General features: G+C 37.8%; 1 protein-coding gene across 1 annotated transcript in view; it reads left to right on the top strand.

Moving 5' to 3' along the window:
* Positions 1-18,838, top strand: part of DPYD (dihydropyrimidine dehydrogenase) — a 337,889-nt gene that overhangs the window by 192,431 nt on the left and 126,620 nt on the right. The window contains exon 14 of the mRNA XM_038144404.1: positions 13,510-13,674. Within this exon, the coding sequence (XP_038000332.1) occupies positions 13,510-13,674 (165 nt within the window). The remainder of the gene's footprint in view (positions 1-13,509; positions 13,675-18,838) is intronic.

Below are 18,838 nucleotides of genomic sequence, written 5' to 3'. Positions count from 1 at the left end.
TTCATTTATCACTGCTATAATTATCCCCAACCAAGGACTTCTTGTGGGGCTAAACCCCTTATTCCTCCTTAAATATCTTTGTCCCTGACTTTTTTGTGTTTAGCATCAGAAGGCTTTTGAATCCTTGCCCAATTTTAAATCAATATTCTGTTGGAATAAGCAGAGAGCCTGCCATTCAAGCTGCTTTCTCTAGCCCAGGACAGATTTAGTCTTAGTATTCCAGCATGTAAGGTAAGCCTTTTGCAGCACGTCTCAGCTGGCTGTGCCATTAATGGTGCCAGAGATCCAGCCACAGCTGTCGTACACTTTCTTGCACCCCTGTGACAGTAACAGTGGGAACATTTACCACAGATTCCCAAATGAAACCCTAACTCAATTATAGTGTCTAACAGCCACCTTCCTATTGATTTCAAGGGAAATGGACTTCATATCTACCTTATCTGTGTGTGCTGCTAGATCCTCTGATGAGCATATTTACTTAACTGACAGACCTAAGCAATGACTCCAGAGAGGGCTGGGGTTTGGGACCTGGTATACATTTAATGAAAGAGGGCATGCTTAGCTTAGAATAATGTTTTCCCTCAGTGCTGAACAGGAGAATGGTCCTGCTAGGAATTTCCATGTATCATGGCTGCTTTCAGTTCTTACAAGAATATTTTAATGAGCTTTGATCTTTTGCTTTATTAAATTTGTTTTATGTCCCGCAGGGTGGATTTTTAAAAGCCAATAGAATATGTCATTTTTCATGGGCATTTAAAAAAGTTAATAGGCATTGGCTAAGCCACTGCTATGGAAACTTCAGGTGAATGTAGAGGAAAACCAGACTTGAGATGGGGCCTCTGTGTCTGCCACAAGCAGATGGGCAACAGGGGTTGTCCTTTGGCATAAAAATTCTGTGTGCACTTCAGCACTTCTCTACATGGATTTCTGCCTGTCAGAGAGGGTATAACATCTGCAAACACTGAATGTTTATTTATTAAGAGCTCAGTCTGGAAAAGCAGAATCAGCCCATCAGGCCGGAAACCTCCACTTTAAAGCTCTCAAGTGGAAAAAGCCATCTCTGTCTAGATTATTGAGCCCATGTGTGGTGCCTCTCATGATGACTGATGGATGATCACACGGTGCTCTCAGAGGAGCTCAGATCTCCCCATGACAGACCCAGGCATGCTGCTTCTAAACCCTTCCTGAGCTTAGTCCACCCAGGGTTTGCATTCCCAAATGCTCTCCCTGGCATGTATGCATCCTATCCCAAGTTCTGTATGAGCTGTCCTGCCAGAGAAGTACAGTGTCCTAATCAATCAAAATATGCCAGCAGAGTGTGTTCCATGATGGTGGGAGTCAGAAAAAACCTGTTAGTCATTAAAAAAAAATGGTAACTAATTCAGGATGATAGTTTAATTTGCAGTGCAAGGTTTGAGATGCCTTGCAAGTGGATTCGTAGCAAAGTAATTTTGAAAGAATGTTGTCACTATTTTATTTTTCTTTATTTAGCGTAAATCTGTTCTGAAAAGCAGTTCAGCTACTTTTGTGTCTGTGAACATAAAATCTAACAGTTTGCATGTAATACTCTTATGTGCATCCTTACTCTGGTAGCCAATACAAAGAGGAAAATGCTAGAGCTTTTTAAGAATTTTAAGGTAGATGAGACCTCCAGTAAAAATCAAAATCTATTTTAAAGATCCTCTCTAAAATGTAGTGCTAAATTAAAATTGGTGTGAATGTCTTACAAGATGTTCAAATGCTGAGTTAAAATTCACAGGGGCTGATATTTTCATCGTTTGTTTATCCCCATGATTATATTATCCAGATCTGTGTATAATCAGGCTCTGAGAATGTGGCTTAGCCGTGAAATCCCTGATCTTACAAAAGACCCTTTGACTTCCAGAGGACTTTTACATAGAAAAAGATAAAACGAGTATGTTCAAAACATAGGTGATGTTCAAGAGCTCAGTTATCAAAGTAGTAATCGATGGTTAGATTATCATTGGCATGTAAAGGAAAATAGTCCTTTAAATACTTCCACTTTTCCTGTACCTCTTTTTTTACAACTTGAAATTATTTAGTGCTACCTGGAGAATTGATACTTTTAAAGTTATGTACCTAGCTATTTAAATAGCATCCCAAATAGAATTGGTGTTATTTCCTTGCATTTCTGACCCCTAAATACACAGTAATGTTAATCAATGCTTATAGTATTTAGCAATCTTAATCCTAATGGAAAAAGAAAATATGTAAGTAGGTTCAAGACGTACCTCAATATTTGCAATTCATCCCCAGCAGAAAATTTAAATACATGCTTGAAGGAAGTAATGTGACTCTCATCCTAATTACTCAATCTGGCAATAAAAATATTTTGGATTATACATAAATTTAAATATAACTTTGGTGGTCTGTATCTCCCTAATGTTGATTCTTTGTGCAAGAATTTTAACAAGTCTTTAAATAGGATTGTGGTTAAAAAAATTTTATTCTTGAAGAAATCATATATTTTTCCCCTGAAGGAAGGCATCTAGTCTCCCCTCCTCCTAGGAGAATATAATAGTCTTGATTTACTCAAAGAAATCTGGAGGAAAATATTTTAGTGATGGTTCGCAATTTACTAATGGAGTTTTACAAAACAGCCTCTAGGAACAGCTAGAAATACATTGATTATATGGCTTCCCTGTGAGAAAACAGTAATTAAAATTATAACACAGATTCTATCAGGACATGTTAATATTTAATTAGGCAATAAATGAGCTTGGTACAGGTGTCCAGAGTTGTTGACAGGAGCTTTTTTAATCCATGTAGTATTGTCTCTTAAATAAATAGTTACCTCTTTGCTTTTTTCCAGTGTGAAGTTACATGCCTAATTAGCACCAATTAGTATTGCAGCATTAGAATTATGAGATGAACTGCAATTCTCTTCTGTTTTTCTTCTAGAGGAGCTCATTCTGTGGTCTAGTGTGTCTTGGCTTCTAGGTCATCCTGTTAGGAACCTCCCGATACTGCTGCTGCCCTATTGCCTTCTTACAGTAATTTGTGTAGCAATTAGAAAACAATATTATAGAAACTAACATTGAGTTTTCTCTAATGATGATGTTTGAAAAAAATATAATAATTTGGCCTCCACATCAAGTACAACAAGAGAATTTGTATTCTCCTTGGAATCATGACTCCCTTTGTGACTCCTTCAAACTTGCTGCTGCAAGCATGTCATGTAATTCTTCCCTCTCTTTCCTGGGTCTTACTTCCTTTTAAGGGGTCTTACCTATGTTGCTTCCTCACTGATTTTCTTAGACTCACACTTCTATAAGTGCCTTTTCATTCAGTTTTCATGGGACCATTCAATAGCACTCATCTAGAAAGAAGTTTTAAGAATTGTGCTCCTTTATTTGGTCAATTAAATACATTTACATCACAACAAGTTTTGATCACTGATTAGAGGATGATATTCCCTAACAGCTGAAAATGGGCTGATATTTTTAGATGTCTGTAAAATAATTAATCTGTTAAGGCAAGCTAAGTTTTTATGATCTAAATCCACTGTAGTCCCAAGGGTAAGCATTATAGACTGAAGTACTATATTTCAGTTAGTAGGCATTCATTTTCCACCTTTGTGACTCTACACAGGTCCTTAGAAGCCATGGTATAGAAATACCAGCTTAGGATACAGATCAAAAGCTGCAATCAGTGCAGATATTTTATTTGCCCTTGTGCTTCTATTTATTTTATTCTTTTCTCCTCAAATCTTTAACATTGCATCATTTGCATCATGTTTTTCTGTTCTTGTGACCTCTTACTGAAAATTAATTAGTGTTTTAAGGCAATTACTGAATATTTTTCCCATCAGTCAGCTAAAGCAACCATTCATTGATTAGGTAGTTTACTATATCAAAACACCAAGACCCAAAGTCATGGAATCATTTAGGTTGGCAAAGACCCTTAGGATCATCCAGTCAACCAATAACCCAGAACTTCAAAACCAGATCCAAAAGCAAATGTCTGCATGCAGATTCAACTTTCTTTCAAAAACTACAAGTTCTACTTCTCTCTCCTTTGATGAGTGTAGTTTTTGACCGCAATACATTTTGACAGCAGAAATTTAATCATGTCCTTCTGCTTAGACCTTTATCAGAAAGCTGATAAAATGTGTGCTCACACTGATCGCTAGCAAGAAATTTTAAAAATGTCCTTCAGGTTTTTTTTTCGTTCTCTCCTTTCCATCCCTCACTTCCCTGTCTCAGAGAGAAACTGATATAAAGCTGATGAGAATTCGGATTTGCTTTGAAAACATCTTTTGTTCAAAGACTAATTTTAACCTTGTGATAGAAATTGCTTTTTGTATTCTGTTGAATGTGATATCTAGTAATTGTTTGTCAAGACAAAGTGCTGTAGGACATAATACATTTTAAAAATTATCTTTCATAATTACAGTAAAAGCGCCCTTATATTCTGATGCCTAGAAAACAAGCAAGTATGTAAAAAAAAGAGGAAAAAATTTAAATGTTTTTATTTTAAAGCAATATGGCCTTGTATTGTACAAAGTGGCATTTTTAAACCATTCAAGCAAATGTAATTGTCAGCAAGGATCAAATACTTCATTTCCTTATGAAATATACAACTCAACTAGAAAATATTTGTAGATTTGACATAAACATTATAGTTGCTATTCTATTTTCTTTTACTTTTACTCCTAATTTGTGTTGTATTTGAATCTCCTAATTTATTATTTTAGCAAGCTTAAGTTTATAATATTGCAACTAGGAGACAGACTTCATGTCAGAATTAACAAAATTTGGGGGCTTGCTGTTCTTTTAAGCAAGGGCAGCAAGCCATTCCTATTTGACTTACAGTGGGGAAGGGATTGTTCTGCAATTATTCTAAAATAAAGAGTAGAAATTTTTTTGATTTAATACACTGATCTAGTGAGATTACCTAAAGGGCTTGGGATTTTGCTGTCTTCATCACAAGTTATGGGTACTGATGGCCTTCTGTCTGGGAATTGCATTAGGAAGGAAGGTGTGCTGAGCAAGCAGCAGTGATAAAAGCTTAGGTAGAAATGAAGTTCGGTGTCTGTAAATTTTGAAGTTTTTCATGCGTTCTCATGGTTAAATCTTAAAGCACTAATGAGACAGTGTGAAAAAACATTAAATATGAGGTAACTAAACCTCTAACTTGTCATTTGTCTTTCCCACAATGTGAGTGGTTCAGCAGTTTTTCTCCAAAGTCCTGACACATTGCTTTTTCCCTTATGGGGCTGCAGTTTCCTGTGCTAACTTAGTGATTTGGAAAGCCAGCTTACTCACTGAAGCTGTAGTGTTAAATTGATTTAATAAACACAAATGTGATAGTTTAATGTTGTAAAAGCATTTATGAGGTAATGGTCTGTTTTTAAAAAATAGTATGTATAACTCAATAAATTCAGTCAAGAAATGGAGCAGGATATTAAGGAAGATTTACAAGCACCATTTGTGTTCCAGACTTCTGGTATTTAAGTACAGATTTGGGTACTTTCATCTTTGCAAATACAGAAAAAACAGATATTAAAAGACAAATAAGAATATTTTTAAGGTATCCTTACCCCCTCTATAGCATAAAAGATCTTGTATGTAAAAGCTGAAGAAGCACAATTGTAAGCTACAGCAAGGTTCCTTTTCAAGATGTGTTCTGTGCTAGTGGAGAGATCAGAACACTTATGCTTTGAATCATCAATGTGAAAAATGCTGGAAGTATTTTCCAGAAACGAGGGAGTTTTTATTTTGCTGAAGAAACTTAAATATATTTATCTTACAGCATATTATCATTATATACTATCTCAAGGAGAGGAGAGCAATGAAGAGGAAAGAGAGGGCTAGGTGTAGACTTCATTCACAAAAGCAATGAAAAAAAAAAGCTGTCCTTATGGAGCTGTGTTTTTCATACCTGGTGGTGGAGATTAGAGGAGTTTCTGCATGGTGGGATGTTCTGAGATAAGTTTTTCTGTCAGTGTGGTTTCCATTTTTAAAAAATGCCTCTGTGTGCACTGAGGGAAAGAGAAGGAGAGTGAGGAAGTGACATAGATGATGTTTTGTGCTTGTATGGGAAGACTATAGTCTGGCCTATTCCCTCACTAAAAAAAAAGGTAAATGCAAGTGTTAGAAATTGATAGGCAGCACTGTGTGCAACATAGCAGTGGTTTGTGCACTACAACAAACCTCCTTGGGCAGAAATCATAAGCAAATTTTCTTGCCTTTCTCCTTGAGCCAGTAAATCTTCCTGTGTTTTGCAAAAATTCTACTCTACTAGATAAGGTCTTGTAACAGTTGGAATGGTTTTGTGTTTGTAGATGTTCTTACTGCACATTTATCTTCCAGTTCAGCTGGAAAAAGTTCTGACTTGGGGAAATTCTGGACAGGGAGTCAGTGCTTTGGGCCTCATAAAAGAAACCCTGCAGGGATGTAGTATGTCTGAGTTCTGATGGAGAGCAGGGGAGGAACAAGTCGGAAAGGTTGTATAGGAACAGCGCTGTGTGCAGTGGTATTGTTGCTTCAGGTTTCACTTGCCTTTTGTGGATGGTTAAAACTCCAGAAGGGGTGATACTAGACACAGTCTGGCTAGACAGCTGAGTCACAGAAGAGGCAAATCATCACAAGACCTTGAGTGAGAGTTGGCAGGGAATTACGAGGACATAAGTCTGTGATGGCGTTCGTATCTATGAGGGTGTGCAAACAGCAGTGAGCCAGATTTCCAGAATGCTTTAACTACTGCGATATTAGGCAGGAAAAGGCAAAATCTCCCCTGTGTTTTCACAGAGGTGAAATTGTAATAAAGTTCTATTAAGGAACTTTAGCAAGGATCGTTCAGGAAAACTGAATCTTGATGTTGGAGGGTTGATTAAAGCATTTAGAATATAGGCTCTAAAAACATTTCCCACACACTAGATATTGAAGTCTATTTCACCTTTTCAGTACATTTTTGAAATGTTGGGGAGAAAAGCACATCATCATTTGGTTGAATAACTGCATTCTTCAGATACTGTACTTTGCTATTAATTTGAAGAAGGTACTGTATTGAACATAGTAAGGTAGGAACTTACATTTGAGGTGGTTTTTTACATTGCAGTTTGCTGTGCACTAACTTTAAGTATGCTGTTTTGAAATACTGGACTTAAATTACCTTAATAAGGTATTTATTTAGATCTCTCCTTAACAAAGAAGCCATTGTGACTGCTTTGGTGCTCACTTTGGTGTTTAATGAGCAGCAACCACAGGAATGTCCAGATGCATACTCCACTTGGCAAGTATAACGCCCTCCTTTCCTAGAAGAAAGGAAGGTCAAATAAATTAACTTTGTTAGAAATAGTAATCTGCTCATTGTGTTTAATCTTTTTTCTCATATTAATGAAAAGAAACTGACAATGGTCACTAATTCCTATCTGCTTTCATATGTTAAAGCTGAGAAAAGCTTAATTTGAAGTATGAAGTGACTTTCATTGACTTTGGGGGCCAGCACTGCAAGGCAAGTTCTCTGTGTCTCTTAGAAGTCTCTCAGAGTGAAGGAAACTCAGGTTAACACTTGTTACAGTGTGATTAAATGTATTTTTAAAATCTAAAATTCTTATTTGAAACTTTAATTTTGCTGCAGACATTTGCACTGCAGAACACCTATACTTCAGGAGTGAATAGTTGTACAATTGCTTAATATATTAATAAAAGCTACAATTAATTTTTTTTCCATATCCAGAATAAAAAATGCCAGGTGTTCTCCTAAACAGCTGTCATGTAAAAGGAATGATTTTCTCAAACCATTTGTGTTTGATTAGTTTGTCAGTGCCCCAGGAAAGCCAATGCCCTTGTGCCCCACCAATCTGTCATATCCAGTTAAGGGGACCCTTCACTGAACAGGCACTGGATCAGAGGGCAGCTCCACTGATGTGTTCAGGGTCACACAACATAAGAGACAGCCCTTCCTGGGGCTCCACAATGCAGTGTATGAGCCACTGCCAGCACCCTTGAACTCCCACTAACAGTGTACAGAATATATTCTTTATTAATATAATAGAAGATTGTCACAAGTTAAAGTTCAAAGATTGCTGGTGATAGCATCTGGCTGCAAGATTGTATTCAAAGCAGTTTATGGATAATTATTAACAAAAACTAGCTTGAGACAATCAGTGTACATAAAAATACAGTTCTTACCCAATAGGCATCCCTACGGAGGAGAAGGTGGCTCCCTCTGACTGGTCCCAGAAGTTGCAATGGAGTATTCCCTATCTTCTCCCCATTTTAAACTTACTTTTATGCTATTTTTTATGTTTTGGTGGAGCATGTATTGTGAGTGGGAAGCTGGGCATGTTGACCGTGTTTCATCTGGGGAGTAGCAACCACATTTTCTCCCTATAATTTTCCATACTGTTATAACCGTGTCTGTAACGTTCCATTCCTCTCCATATTCTGTTTCGTCCCTCCCCTTAGCATGTACATTACCTGCAATTTTTATAATTTTCTTTAATTTTACCCCTCTTTTCCCCACAGCAACTCTGTTATTTCAAGTGTTCATTAACATACTTTTAGCAGAAATATTTTGAAAAAAAATAGGGCAGAAAAAGAATGGTTTGAGCTCTGCAAATCAATAGGAACACATCAGAGCTTTGATATGAAAAATCATACAGATTTATTCTCTTGGTTCTTTTTTTACTATATAGCTTTTATTGTATTTGCCTAGTATGACTACATCAACTGAATAGGCATGAGGTAGCACAACTCTTGGGAGACTGCTTGTCTGGAACTGTCCTCTTAAAATGTTTTTCTCCAAATACTTCTTTTTTTTTTTATTTTTTTTTTTCCCTTTTTTCAGTTTCTAGGAGACATGATTATGAAACAAAAAAGTGAACTCAGTTAATGAAGAGCTGTCTTCTTGGTTCCCCTAAAACAATATGTCTGAGAGAGAGGTGAATGTTTTGATTAATTTCTACGTGTCATTAACTTTCATGCCCTCAGATGACAATGTTAATATTCACAATGTGAATTATTTCTCAGCTGATTGGTTTATGAGGAACACGCAATGCATGTACTTATTGCATGATCTAGCACTGTGCCCAGCAACCCTTTGGATGCCCTAAAACTTGAAATGCCCCTGCTGTCCTGCTTTCATTGGTCATTTTAGACAGCATGGTTGAGATTTTACAATGCAAAAATCTGTGGCAATTACCAACTGCAAATGTGGACAGTGTGAAGCAAAGCAAAATCCAGAATGACTGGTAAGGGATGGACTGATAGATTGATACATGCCTAAATAAATTTAGCTGACTAAAAGCTGCTGAGTGTCTGCGCTTTATCTTTAAACTGTTGTCTCAAATCTCCCAGCCCATTAGACTTAAATAGTTTAGAATTCAATGATCTGATTGCAGAGTTCAGAGATTATTAGAGCAAATGGGGCCTGATCAATGCCTTGGGTCGTCTTTTCAGTGTGTTAATTAATTAATCAACAGGAACAGAAATATATGTGTAATGCAAATTAAGTCAGTCTCAAGTTACTAGAATACCAGAATTGGTCATACGCAAGAGAAGGGAATCCAAAAGCGGCAGGATGTTAGTGCTTTTATCTATGTAACACCACTTTCTTTGGAATGTCCTGAGCTAGAGATATTTGCAAGATTAGTGTGATTGTTTCTGCTGTGCTCTTCTGGAGAAATGAATAAGCTTTTGAGGCAATGGAATAAATTCAGTAACTGAAAATTCATGATACGCAGCCCTTGATTGTATTTGTTGTCACTGTTTCTCTTCGTTTACATTAACCCCCAAACCAGGTTCTTTTGCTGTAGTCTAGTATCAAATACAGTTTCCCTAATCCCCCAGTCCACACTGAATTGCAGTACTTTCCCATGAAACAAAGTAATTTTATGTGGTATTTTCTGTTATCTTTGCCAGTTATGTTTTAGACATTGGAGACATTCTTGTATTCCTGTATATGGACCTCTCCTTTCATCTGCATGCAGGAACCAGACCAACTCATTGCTCAGGTTGTCTCTTTGTTTAGAACCAATAAAGATTTTAGGTTCAAACCCTGAAGTACTTCCTGTCAGGCTTCTCACTTCAGTTCTGTTGTGGCTTTTTATGCACACAGTAATTTTTATTAACAATAAAAGGATTTTGTGCATAGTTGGGATAAAAGGAAAAAACTGGGGTTTCAAAAAAGAAAATTAATTTTCAGTGCCAGAATTTGTCCTCACAATTCCTACAAACAGGAAAAGTCAGTGTTCAATTAAAACTCCAGAAGGTGGTTTGTCACAAACCCCGTGGACTGGAGCACAAGGGCTACTTCAGCTGCTCTGCCATCACCTGCTGGTTTTGGAGACAGCAATAGCAATTGGCCAGCCACCAGAATTTCCTGTTATAGTGAAGCGACCTCTGGTACCATGTAAAATTTGTTCCTAAAACCAAGGGCCGTGAAGTTGGCTAAGCCCAGCCAAGAGATCCTTTGCCCAGCTCTTCCCTTGTTCAGCTTTCTCATAGCCATGGCAAGAGACAAAAGATGACAAGGTTGCTAAGGCAAGTTCTGTGTAGGTATTCCACACTCATCTCAAAGAGACAATTTTCTATTCTGTCACTTGTGTGATTTTATTTTGTATGTACATAGACAGATTCCTTGAATCATCACATAAGTTATAAATTCCATTTTGTTTCCATGAATTGTGAGTCTCCCTGTGCCTGGGGCTGTCATGTGCTAACAAGAGACAGGAGGAGTGCCAGAGTATCAGTCATTACAGACTCTTTCCATCTAGTTTACTCTTAACTAGGAGGGGCAGATGAGGAACGAGATCTTAAGTAAGGACAGCATATCCCTCCCACAAGGAATCAAGACAAAGCAGCCAGGTGGTAATGTTTGGATTTCAAAGCCAAGAAGGATTTTTGGAAGCAGAAATGGCTTGGTCGGGAAAGATAAAATGATGCATGGACACACCAGAGAGGTCTTGAGACACAAAGGTGGTGAGGAGGCAATGGAAGCCTCTTCTTCTTCATTGGACGAAACTGATATCTGTGCTTCTGGGGAATGGGAGGGGAAGGTCCCTCAACACCAAAGGGGATCTCACAAAATCTCAAGGAAAATTCTACAGTGAGGAAGCGTAGGCAGAGAGATGTATGTGTGTTTACTATTTCATATGGCTCTTGTGGCCATTAAAGTGAAGAGTGGCTGCTTTTGAGACAGTTTGCAAAGTCTGTGCATTCCCTGATTCAGCTCTGTGGGATCCTGGAGAGAGAAATTGTCACTCAGATGTTGACTATAACTGAGCTCTGGGAAAGAGTGTGTCAAAGCCATGGGGCATCAGCAGCAGTTGCAGGGTCTAAGCCAGGATCTCTCCTTTTAGAAGGGAGAAGAGATTGCCTGAAGACCAAAGGCAGATAGGAAAACTTCAGAGTGCTTTTACGTGGAAGCAGATAGAGGCTTTGAGAGAGCCTCACAAGAGGTATAATCTAGGCTGTAATATCTCACTCTTTGAATTCTTACCTGTAGTAAAATGAAACCGAGTGAAAGAACACCAAGGCTTGCACATAGTGAGGCAATAAGCGGGACCATTGGTGGCTCCAAGCATTATCTGGCAAACACATGCACACAAGCGAGCCACAGAATGGAAGTCAGACTGTGTACATCATCATAATTTGCACTAAACCCAGGAGTAATAATTCCCACCAGCAGACAGGCTGTTAGCTTAGGCTTAGTGCCATGCTGCAGTAGCTACATAGCTGCTGACTGCTTTGGAGCATGGGAGGAGGCAGCCCCTGGTTGCTTGCAGTGTGGTCAGGATAACTCCCTCCTGCAGCTGCCCCTGTGCAGCCTGTGCCTGGAGGACTCTCGATGGACTGCCAGTCACTGGCTGTGTGTTTGCTCACAGGGCACCGTGGCCAGTGTGCACCAACAGCTTTCTAGGATGGAGGCAAAGCACCAGCTCCTCTGAGGCAATCTAAAAGGACTGAAATGCTCAAGAGGATAATGTGGAGCAAACTGATGTAAATGGTTCCTCTGCATAAACTGCAATTTTTGTAATTTGTTTAGGGAGCGAGGGGAGTGCATTTTGCTGTATGGTTTTGGTTTGCATAAATTCAGAAAGTGTTTTGAGGTTTGGTTTTTTTTTTTCTGAAAATATAACTTAACTGTTGAGAGGGAGGTGAAGGTTTTGTGATGAAAGGAAAATAGTATAATGGGAAAATGGGGGATTAATGGGGTGTCCATGTTCCAGACATACTGGGTCTGAAAATAGATGAGCTGGCTAGATTACCTTGCATGATTTTTACATATGTAAATGGACATATAACTATGTATCAATATAAAATATTAGTGCATATTTACTGTATAATAATTAATTGACCTTTATAAGCAAATTAAGATTGCCTCAAATTTACATACAATGTGAAGAAAAGTCCCTTTATCCTTTGTAACTGCAGCATTTGGCAGATTCAGGAATAAATAATCTTTTGTGGCGAGGGTATGCCTTATCAAACATATGCAGATCAGTGCTAATTAATGCTAATTAAGGTTTCCTGTCTATCTAGCTGGAAAAACGTCCAAATGTTATGAAATCCAGTTAGTATGCCTATTACCCTAATTGTTTTATATGGGATGGTTCTTAATTAAAATATGTAAATTTACCTTAATTGCTATATACTAATAGAGGTTCATGTTATCTCACTAAAAATGACAAGATGGTGAGGAGGGGTACTTAAACAAATAATTCTGATATGTTTGTAAATAAATGACCTTTACTCAAAATTATTTTTAATTGGAAATTGGCAAAAGGAACATTTTGCCATCTATGTTTCTCTTTAGTTTTAAATAATGTCAGAATTTACAGTTCTTTGTTAATATAGATCTGGTGACATCGTGGCTTAATTAAGACTACTAAACAAGTCAACATTTTGTGTGTTTACTGCGTGTTTCAAAATTGTTTGCTAACCTCACATTGACCTTCAGAAATGTCATACTTTACAATATTAATCTTTATTTTCAATTTTTTTTGTTTTGTGTTTTGATTTTTGTCTTTTTTGATCATACGGTTTTATTTGTGAAGTTTGATGTACTGGTGCACTTTTGCTGGTGCTTGGCCTGTACCTTTGCAGCAGAGAGGCTGGTGAGCTGCACCTCTTTGAGCTTCACCCAGGAGTGTAGGACATGGACTTTGATCACCTTTGGGGGAATAGTTCCCTTCTCTGCTGGGACATGACTGAGGCCCACACAGGTTTCTGCACAAGGTCTTGTGTGGGCTCTGCCAAACACAGAAGCACTATTTGGACAATATTTTGTATGGTATTTCATAGGTGTACAATATTGGTGTTTTTTTTAATAATTATCATACCATTTCACACACAGAGCAAACATTTTTCTCCTCTGATGTAAAGAATTTGCTTAGAAAATCTGCTAATTTAGAGAGCTGCCCTATAGTTGTAGCTTTTTTAAAACACCTGGTACATTTTAGCTTGTATTATATAATACACATCAACAACATAAACCTCACTTTGCAAAATCCGTCTGAAAGTATTTCCTATTTTGCAGGATATTGTAACCAATGTTTCTCCAAGGATTGTGCGTGGAACTACTTCAGGTCCTCTGTATGGCCCAGGCCAAGGCTCTTTCCTAAACATTGAACTGATCAGCGAGAAAACAGCAGCATATTGGTGTAAAAGCATTGCTGAACTGAAGGCTGACTTTCCAAACCATGTAAGTGCCACTTAATCATAAAGATGCAACATATTTGGAATCTCTAGTTTACAGGTCTGTGAAACACACATATTTAGTATCATTTCAATAGAATGCAAATTGCTTTATTCACATACACGTATATTGTTAAAAATCTGAAAAGCCCATTCGAATAATATTTATGACAGAAAATTCTGTGAAATTGCTATCATGCAGAGGACAGTCATGATTTTTTAATTAGGCTGATGTTTACTTTAAAACAGATAATATCAGGGGAAAAGTTGATTCCAGTGTGGATGCTCAGCAGTTCTGTTGTGAATAATTTTGTATTTAAGATTATATGTAATTTATAATAAGAATTGTTACTGTGAATTGAATTTGATCATAAAATGAATGTGTTCTTTTCATTCTTAATCCAAATGAGAAAGATGCTTATAGTATTTTTATAAACAATCGAGTACTCTAGGTGAAAAAAACCAATACCTAAAGTTAACTTCACTACAAGAATAGAGTTTTGTTAGAGCCTGTTTGGCTGTGGGGAATATCTGTCTCTGAAAGCTAATAATCACAGTTGAGAGCAATGACACCAGCGAGCTGGCATAAATGGTTTTCAGCTACTGTTCTTGTGAATAAGGACAATGAGGTAGAAAGTAAAATTCTCCTCAATCATTATCTTGAATGGATAGAACTAGAAATCCCAGAGCCTGCATATCTTCTGTCTTGAAGTTATTACCTCCATGCTTCAGCTATGAGCAAAATAAGTGAACATTCCTGAATATATTATCCCACAAAGATAATCAAGAGGTTTTTTCTTATTCCTGGTGTTTAAATGTGCACATCAGCAAGTTAAAAGTGTTTAAACATTTCATATTGACAGTAAGAGAGCTGCGTGTTTAATATCCTACTTCCCTGTGAATGGACTGTGTGTTTCGTTGCTGAGATTCTCATAACTTTATTTACTGTGACTAAGCTTCATCATAATGAAAGCATGAACCCAAAGATAATATCCTGTTCCCTAATTTTGATTTTTACATCCTTGTAAGTCCTGGATATTGCATGGAGGCAGATTGTTGCATTTCTACCGTGGGAATGCTATCCCACTGCAGTCTTCACCAAAAACCCCTCACAGCACTTTATGCCTGAGATCAAACCATTCTCTTCCGTGAGGAAAAGCACTAGCAGCATTTCAAAAGGAAGATTTGAATTTTGTGAGTCCTAGCGTTGTGTGTGGGATGAAGAAGTCCCACTCTTACAGAGTTCCTGGGGTGAACATCTTCTGATCATCCCTCATTATACGTGAGTTATTACTTTGGGAATGTGAATTCAGTTTCTGCACGTTGGCTATGGCTGCTACTGTGGCATCTTTGAGGTTGGTAATGTCTGCGTGGGCATAGGGGAAGCAGCACCCAGCAGTAGACCTTGGCATTGCTTACAGGGATTTTTAAAACATGACTGTGAACTCATCTAAGAACTGTCATATAATTATAATGGTAAATTTGTTGCTAACTGAAAACAGAATTTTGTTCAGAGGAGAAGTCTCTTGGTGCTTATTTTGAGATATTCTGTATAATTACAGCTCACAGAATTTTCTTCACCCAATTGCTGTTCACTCCTTTAGAAAGGGTTTTTCAACATTGTGTGTTTTATTAAAACCAAAGCCAGTTTCTGAGAACTGTTTGCGTGAACTTAATTAACAAGCAAAGAATGACATTTTCTGCTCAAATGAAGGCCAAACAGATGAGGACACAAGTGATTACAGTAAAAAACTTATCTTACTCTGGCAAATTTTAAAAGCAAATCAAAACTTACACATAATTATTTTTGCTGTGAAATACAAGTAAGTTAGAGTGAGATTTATGTTGTAGATGAAAAGGATATGAGCAAAATAGCCACCTCACTAGAAAATGATTCCACAACAGCATTCTGTCTCATGCCACTGGGAAGAAGCAGACCATAAAGGGCAGCTAAATTCCCCCAGCAGAGGCTAGGATGTAAACTGAATTTTGCAATGTGTTGTGCAGAAGAGGACCACCAGTCACAGCTCCTTGAGCAATGCCACTTAACTGTGGCATGTTGCCTCTATATATCAGGGACCAGCATCTCCCTTGTGCTGTCTTCAACCCCTGTTGTGGGTGGCCTCATTCTTTGTCTCTTCTGATTCTTGCTTGTAGTTTGCAAATATCTATGACTGGCAGTCTTTCTGTTTCTGCTCTTCCATTAGCTCCTCCCTTTGACCCCAAATCCATTTCAAGTGGATGAGGGAGAAGCTGCCACCACCAGGAACTTGCTTCAGTACCACCAGTAGCAAATAAAATATTATAAGGGTCCAAGCAGAGGAGAAAGCATAAGGTGTCTGGATTTTGTGTGTTACCTGGTAAAGTATTATCAAAAGCTGCTTACTGGGGTTAATCTACCACAGGTGGGAAATGCATAAATGTCAGTTCATGACTGAGACACGCAGTGGTTAAAGTGCTTTAGTTAGTGGGGTGAAAGAACTAACACTAATGTCACAACAAGTCCTACTTTCATATTTTATAAACCAAGGAGATACATGATTATATGGTGTATTGGTGTACTTTTCAGCCAAAACGTGGCTAAAAAAATGACAGAGTATGGTACATTCAAGAAATTAGTTTACCTAGGAAATATGAATTCAGCCAAGTAGAACTTACCTAATGACATGTACAGGGATGAAAACGGTGTGGAAAAAAAATTGCTTTTACGTTAGCAAATGTCTACAAAATTTAATCATTGGGTAGTGGCTGAGAAAGTTAGAAAAAAAAAGTTATACAGCCTAAGGGGAGAACTTACTGCTAAAATATTATATTCACATACTTGACAATAGCTACAATCTGGCCATTATCTGTGCTGGGAACTGTGAATACTGGTGGTGGCAGTATGTCTTGGTGACTTGGTAAAGCAAGGAGCTGTAATCTCTTTAGCATTTGCACTGAGGAGAACAAGCTTGAAAAGAGCAAGGCTAGAAAATAGTAACTTCCCTGCAGAAAAATTTATCCCAAGGTTTCACTAAGAAGGGGATAAACACAATTGCCAAATAGTCTTTCTACACCTTCCTGTAACTGGTGCCCAGTAGATATAATAAGGTAAACAAACCAATTAAAAACCTCAGTATGCAAATTAGTTTGGGTCTGGGTATGTGCAGGAGGTCACAGCAATACAAATAAGGGCTTTGACAGGACACTCCATGAAATAGATTGCAGGGGACATGTCATTCCCTACCAGACTAAGTCAATCACAAACAAGCAAATGTCCAAGAAATTTGTACCACAAGGAAGAACTGGGATCTTGAAAGAAGATGCCAAATTTAATATTTTTTAATATTGCTATGTTAGCATACTGAAGTCTTAAAAGTAAGATTTTGGCCTCCTAGCTCAACACAAATGAGTTTGATCTCCTGCATGACTCTAGGGAATGTACACAGGATACCAGATTGTCAGCTGTGACACTGAATCTGTGATTCAGATATCAGTGGCATGATGCGTTGAATTGAGAAACCTCTTCTGCTAGAAACAGTAAGTACTCGTGGACCCCCAAACTAAGCTGAAGACTCTTGTCTTAATGTTTGTTCTGCTGCTTGTGGAATGTTGCTGACAGTCTCTCTGACAGTTACTCAGCAGAGAGCTGAGGGCTGAAGCTGTTAAAGATGTATTTTTTGTTCAACATTTTGTTCAGAATGTCCCAGGAACACCTGTTGGGAGTAGCCATGCTGGAGAGTGTGAGAACAGATCACTGGATCCCAGGCTGGTGTAGCATTGTGGGGTTTTGTTAGTTTTGGATTTTTTGGATTTGTTTGGTTGTTTGGGTTTTGTTTTTTTGTTTTAATCTTCTGGAATGGTGCAATTAGTTTTTATATTATAAATTTTTTTCTACCACAGAACTATGAAATAAGGCTGCTGGTTTTGTTTGGATTTAGTCTTTGTGTGTTCTTGGTTTGATTTTTTTTTAAATTTAGATAACAAACTCAGATTTGATTTAATTCTACCCTGTAAGGATAGAAGATAAAGGGCTACAGAGGAAGAAAAATACAACGTTAACAGGCATATACAAAAGCATTGCTCCTACAAATAAATTTTGGTGCAGAAACATACAATGTACAAAGAGAGGAAGTTATAAGGTGAATAGAAATAGATTTGCAGCAGTTATTTGGATATTTTGCATGGGGAGGTTTAATTGGTTTGCCAGTGTGATCCCTGAAGTAGCGTCCTACATATCAGTCTTGTGTTGGACCAGCTCAGGTTTTAAAAACAGGTTTTGTCTACAGAGTGGGAACAGCATTAATCTATTTATATAAACCTTTTCCCTCACTAAGTCTGCATTAATAGTAGACCCTGTAATTTGTTTACTGAGAGGGAGTGAGCAGAATATCTGAAATTGCTATAGCTCTCCTTCGAGACTTAAAATTAAGGGACATTAGGTGGAAAACTTTTTACAGAGGACTCATAGGCTTCACAGTTTTATTGTGAGAAGGTTAAAGTTGGATTTCTCACTAGAGGTATTAGTAATAATTTATTTTTGCAGGTATTATTGTAGCTTTTGCTTTTAATGGCTATTTAAAGGCCTGTGGAATGTTGTACATAGTATTTGCATTTTGAGATACCAGTCATGGACTTGCTTCAGGTTATAAAAAGCAATAGTTTTGCTCTTCCTAGGCCTAGTGTAGATATCTTTACCTTCCCATCACAGAGAAATGATACTTTGTACTCCAAATACCTACTAAGTAGTATGTCCATGTGATAAGTCTTACACATTTTGACAAGCTCAGTATCTACAATCTTGGAATAAAACACTTCTAGACAATCAAGTAGGGCCATGCCCATGTGGACCTCACTTGGTACCAACATCAACATCAACCCATCATCTTAATGGGGAGGGTATGTGCTGTGCATTCTCAGAGGACTTCGCTGAAAGTCCAGATGCTTCTCCATGTGAACTGAAAAGGACAGGTCACAGGGGGAGAGAACCACAAGCTGGGCTGCCTAGAAGTCTGCACACTCCCAGAGGTGCAGAACTGCTACCTGGGTTGCTTTATCTGAATTTCAGGCCCTCAAATCACATTTAAAAAGCTCCAGAAGTTGTTATTGCTGCAGCTTAAACTTCCCAAAGCCAGCCATCATGGATGCTTGGTAGGAGGTGAAAAAACCCACACAGCAGTTGTTAAATTCAC

The sequence above is a fragment of the Motacilla alba genome, chromosome 8, assembly GCF_015832195.1.
Source record: "Motacilla alba alba isolate MOTALB_02 chromosome 8, Motacilla_alba_V1.0_pri, whole genome shotgun sequence".
Lineage (NCBI taxonomy): Eukaryota > Metazoa > Chordata > Aves > Passeriformes > Motacillidae > Motacilla > Motacilla alba.
This window is presented reverse-complemented; position numbering and strand designations above follow the sequence as displayed.